At 37.6% G+C, this 5,388-nt stretch overlaps 2 protein-coding genes across 2 annotated transcripts in view; both read right to left on the reverse strand.

Annotated features, from left to right (window-relative positions):
* Positions 1–488: 488 nt before the first annotated feature.
* Positions 489–974, reverse strand: LOC132186557 (RPW8-like protein 2). The gene has a single exon (XM_059600534.1). It carries the CDS (start codon positions 972–974, stop codon positions 489–491), a length of 486 nt encoding a protein of 161 aa, XP_059456517.1.
* A 1,367-nt stretch (positions 975–2,341) lies between these two features.
* The window catches only part of LOC132186558 (probable disease resistance protein At5g66900), a 6,781-nt gene continuing 3,734 nt past the window's right edge, over positions 2,342–5,388 (reverse strand). The window contains exons 6-9 of the mRNA XM_059600535.1: positions 5,244–5,384; positions 4,542–4,900; positions 3,840–4,051; positions 2,342–3,728 (exon numbers count right to left, since the gene is read on the reverse strand). Of these exons, the coding sequence (XP_059456518.1) occupies positions 2,890–3,728; positions 3,840–4,051; positions 4,542–4,900; positions 5,244–5,384 (1,551 nt within the window). The 3' untranslated portion in view covers positions 2,342–2,889. The remainder of the gene's footprint in view (positions 3,729–3,839; positions 4,052–4,541; positions 4,901–5,243; positions 5,385–5,388) is intronic.

A 5,388-nucleotide genomic window follows, 5' to 3' on the forward strand; every position in this document is an offset into this window, starting at 1 on the left:
CAACCCTAGATTTTAAAGAATATGCAAATTGTTGGAACTAGTGGCTCATATTAGAACACCAATGGTTGGCCAAGTAGACAGACGGTATGAGGTACTTTGGAAATTTTTAAAATACGTCCGTACAATTAGGGTTTTTCTATCATCAATAGAAAAATACAACTGCACTCTTTGCATATATACGCATATTGCTGAACCACGTAAATCTATACCTCGATTTTCTATTCATCCCTCTCTTTTCGATTTCATATTATTGATCGTTATTATGCACAGTAACAAGTAAAATTATACTCAAAAAATAAAAAAAGAGAAAACAGAAAAGAAAAGGGAATTGAGATGAAGTACCTTTAATCTGCGTATCGTGGCAAAGCATTTTCACCAATGTGGTCTTCCCGCATCCTCCGGGGGCAGTCAAGACAAGCATCGACACCTCATCTTTCAGCAGCTGCAACTTCAACTCCTTCAAAGGAAAATCTAACCCAACAGGAAAATCAGGGGGGTGCAGGAATTGCACACAACAACCCACCATTCAGGCCGACCAAATTCATTCGCGCACGAATATCATTCACCCCCTTCAAGGTTTCCAACACATTCCTCGTATTCAAGGCTGGAAGTTCAAGACCAAAGAACAAGCAAAGCGCGTCCTCCAACTTGATGAGTTTCTTCGCATAACGGAATCTCATGAGGTATTTCCACCAGGGGAGCTTCGAGTAATCCCTCACGAGCTTCTCGCCCTCTTCCATCTTTTCGATCAACCCCTTTATGAACTCTTCTGGGCGATCCAATTCTCTGTTCGACCGTCGTATCTCTTTGACCAACGGCTCCAAAACATCTAGCGTGGATTTGAGGCGTTCGAGGATGGATTCGAACATGCAGGTTGTTGTTATCACATCCTTAACCGTTTCGTACAAAATCGAAAACACCTTTTCAAATGCTGGTCCAAGAGCAGCCCCTCCGACAAGTGATGCGGATGCCATAACTTGGCTTCGACAACTAACCCAAAAGCTCCACTACTCGATAACCAAAGATTTAATTTGTACCCAAGAAAAAGAAGTGGGAAACCCAAATTCTTCCTTTTCTTCACAGTTTCCTTGTGCTGATGAGGAAACGAGAAAGAAGACCCAAAACTTAAGCAATTGGAGATAAAGAAGAAGAAGAATAGATGCCACTTCGTCATATGGAATCGATAATTGATAATGCAAGTAATTGTCATCGAATTAATCCCCGAAGTTTCCGAGTTTATCGCCTTCGACTACAAATCTTAACGCCGTTGACTCTGGACGCTTGAATACCTACTAACCGTCGTACGAGGATGCGGGTCCGTTTCATGTTGTCGTTTGTCTACTGTTTTTGAAATACCTTATAATTTTTAAAACCAAAAAAAAAAAAAAAAAGCTTCTCAATTTTATATCATATTCAAATACTTTTTCTAAACGCAAAAACTAGGAATCTTTTTTTTATTTTTTTAATAATAATTTTCATTCGTATCCACATTTCTTAAGATTTTGACTTAGCTTATTTATTATTATTATTTTATTTATTTATTTATTTTTATTCGAAAGAATGGGAAGAGGCGACCAGTGTAATTTTTCCTCTTGGGCGTGACCATTGGAGTTTTTACCCACTGTGAAATGTTCGGTTTGAGCTATAGCTATTGTCTAAAAAGGTGAGTTCGTCATCACAACCCCACTACTAGGAAGAAATGAGGGGACTTAACACCTGCTGTTTTCCCAACTCGACAACCACTTTAGTGGTAACATAGCTTGTGTTGTTTGATGTAAAAACTCACATTCTTGTTCATTTATACGACAAAATGAATGGATTTCATTCAAATTCACACTAACGTGGTAAAAATTTGGATCAACCAAGCATCCAAGGAAGGCAGAGGTAGAGGGCCAAACATTGGTGACAGCAATTTGAGTCCTTTTGTTCTTTCATTTTTTTAAGGAACCAAGGAATTATAATGAAATTTATAAATTATGGAGTTGACATAGGACTGAAATTACTAGCCATTCAATGCCTGCATCCCTTACAAACTGCATCTAATTCTCACATATTATCTGTAAGTGGCATCAAATTGATGAATTTCTCAGAGCCAAAACCATGATTTTCTTTGTTAAATGCATAAGAGAGTCAAAATCATTTGCACTTCATGTGTTATAATAGGGCATGTTTTAAATGAAATTTATGAAATATTTATTGACTTATCCTTTTCAAGGTATATCATGATATCTATACTGCAATTCCTCAAATTTAGCCTATTATTTTTGGGAGTACTAATCCACTTCAGTTTCATTCTCTTTTCACAACAAAAAGTAAAAGAATTAAGAGTGGAAGAGAATGCTATACTTAATCCTGCCTTCTTCTTCTTTTAATAAATAAGCTTTTCATTAACAAAACAAGCAATTACAACTCTTCAGCATAGCAGTTGAAACACAAAGAGACCTCAGATGGTAACAAACACTATCCCAACAAGCCCCTATACAGCCATACATGCACTTTGTACAACCAGCAACAGAAAACAATCTTAGAAACAAAAATCTGGCAACTAGCAGTAATATGCATCCATCAGTTGTCTTTTCCAATCTTCTGCAGAAATTTATTTTAACTCCAGAAATCATTGAATCTCATCAACAACGTTACCATTCCATTCTTAACTCTTCCAACTCTCCATCAGATAGTAGCAAGACCAATTAGATCACTATCACCACAATTCCCCAATCAACCACACAACCAGAACAACAAATATCTCTAACAACCTTCTGCAGAATTTTCCATTATATTCTGCAGAAACTCATTAAATCTCATCAACAATTATATCATGTTCTGCAGATTACACCATTCTACAGATACTTTATCATACCTTCTGCATTTTCCAAATAAAAACAGTTCTCAGAAATCTTGTACGGGAAGCCAATTCAAGTTGTTATCTTTTCCAACCACCTCTACCTGTAGATTGGTCAGGATGATAGGCTTCCATAACTTGGCCCCTTCTTCATCACATGTCACAAGCTCCAACTGATCAAGATTCTTAGTCGATGGTGGAAAAGGATTACGCAATCTCAAGCACCCTTCCATGTGGAGCTTTTTCAAATTATGCAACTCACCAATGTGTTTTGGCAACTTCGTAATGCTTAGGCAGTCAGATATGTCAAGAATGCTTAACTTATGAAGGCTTCTGATTGACTCTGGCAACTCTGGCAAATCAGTACAGGACTTCAGCCTTAGCACTTCCAAATTTTCCAGCTTTCCTATCTCTTCAGGCAGTGCAGACAGCTTATGACAATTCGTGATGCTAAGTTTCTTAAGACAAACAATATCACAAAGCCCAACAGGCAATTCACCAAGATCATTACAATAGTCCACGTTTATCTCCATTAGATTTGGCAATGCATCTGAAACCTGGATAGTACAGTTCCTAAAAGCCTGACCTATATTACACATAAACAAGGATATCTTCTTCAAACTTCTCAATTGTATTGGGTCCTTGCAAAGGGAAGGAATTGAAACCTTCTCTAATCTGATTTTCTCTAGATAGGGTACAGACTCAAGTAACTGAAAATTACCTAACTCAGCATAAAAGAAACCATAATTCGTGACAATCAGAACCTTTAATTTATCCATTTTCCCCACAAACTCGGGTAACTTGTAATTCTTTGTTTGAAAATTCAGAACTAGAACCTCAACTGCGGATGGTTCGATATTGCACCAACTTGATGAGAACATTTCATCTGCAAACAATACCCAACATGGTGTGACAGGGTACCAAATGCTGTTTTATAGGTCATAGCATGTGTAAGGACGTGTGTGGGGCTGTTTGAAAGTGAGAAAGATGAACTGACCAGTTGAGATAGACAAGAGGTGTGCGCCGATAGGTTGCCGGTTCTCCGTCCACCAGTTGGGAAGATTGTTTCCTCTTATGTTAATAATTAGTCTTTTCGTTTGTTCTATTGGCTCCTGGCTGCTCTGATGGACAGCTAGCTCTCTAAGAAGATCATGTTGTAAGACAAAGTCTTCACTGTAGTATTTACGAAGATGATCACTTGTATCTTTCCTGGAAAATGAGCAAAAAAATAGATGCTTTGAAGAGATTCAAATTCTTTAGTCTTCACATATGAAATTTATTTCCATGACTATGCATCAAAATGAAGACTTCTATAACATAGGTAAAAGGAATCAAGACAATGAATGTGTGTTTTTAAGATAATCAAACTCAAGCATCTATGAGACGAGCTGCATAAAGGTAAAGATCATAGTGGAAATCCTCCATTAGTTCTAGCTAGTATAACTTTCCTTCTCTCTAGTAATTGGCTTTCCACATGGAGATCCTAGGCTAGTACAAAAAATACTACTTTGACAATCAGCAGGTCAAATAAGATATAATATATTGTCAACTGCAATTTGAAGTTCATCAAGCTGTAAGACATTAGAATATTTTGGGCATGTATACAGCAGTCACAACATATTACAACTAGCAAATACCGGTGAATACATGAGAACAGCCTACAAGAAAATAACATGATACAAATAAAAAGCCAGTATACCTTGCCACCACAAGACTAGCCAGATTCCGGCTAGTGAGTTCATGTAGGTTAGCAACGGCATCAATGCCATCTTCATCTAGTTCGTATAATTCTGCCCACATATCAATGAGGGCAGCAACAGGGATCCTTTGGTCTTCCGGAAACAATCCTAGGTCCAGGAAACACTTCTTGATGACCTCATCATCCAAGAAATCTAGGCTCTTTTGGAGACAATCAAGTAAACGTCTGTGAGAATTAAGGATAGAACGACCAGTAGACCATTTCTTCACCCGACTATGCCAGACCTCTGCTGACTTCCCACAGAGTGATCTTCCAATCACTTCAAGGGCCAGAGGGAACCCCCTGCAGACATTCAGTATCTGCAAATGAAGGCCACCAAATAAAATCAGTTATTGATTAGAGGTTGCAGGGGTAATATCGGCCAAGGTTCTAGTTATCTAAACCACATCAATAGTTTGTAAATATGACAACATGGTTTTGTATGTCCACTGTTTCTTTATTCACTTATGTTTTGGGGACAAATGGTATATAAGAAACAAAACAAGCAAGCATAAATCCATGCATAAGTATGCAAACATGATTTTGGCAGGTAGCCATGGCATTATGTACTTACTAAAACAAGCAATGACATCATGTATTTTTTATGATGACAGATAACATTAAATGTATTTCATACACATATATCATAGGCTGACAAAGTACCTTTTTGATATCTTTATCTCGAATCAAAGAGCTTCCATCCTGCAGGGATGCTGAGTGGCGAAAAAGAGTCATTGCATCTTTATCATTTAATGGTTGTAATTTATATGTAAAGCAAAATCTTGGAAATGCATCTCTAGATCTTGAA

This window comes from Corylus avellana, chromosome ca7, assembly GCF_901000735.1.
Source record: "Corylus avellana chromosome ca7, CavTom2PMs-1.0".
NCBI classification, from domain to species: Eukaryota; Viridiplantae; Streptophyta; class Magnoliopsida; order Fagales; family Betulaceae; genus Corylus; species Corylus avellana.

Excerpts from the sequence above, each read along its gene's own strand:
- LOC132186557 (XM_059600534.1), bottom strand. The coding sequence starts at position 974 with ATGGCATCCGCATCACTTGTCGGAGGGGCTGCTCTTGGACCAGCATTT.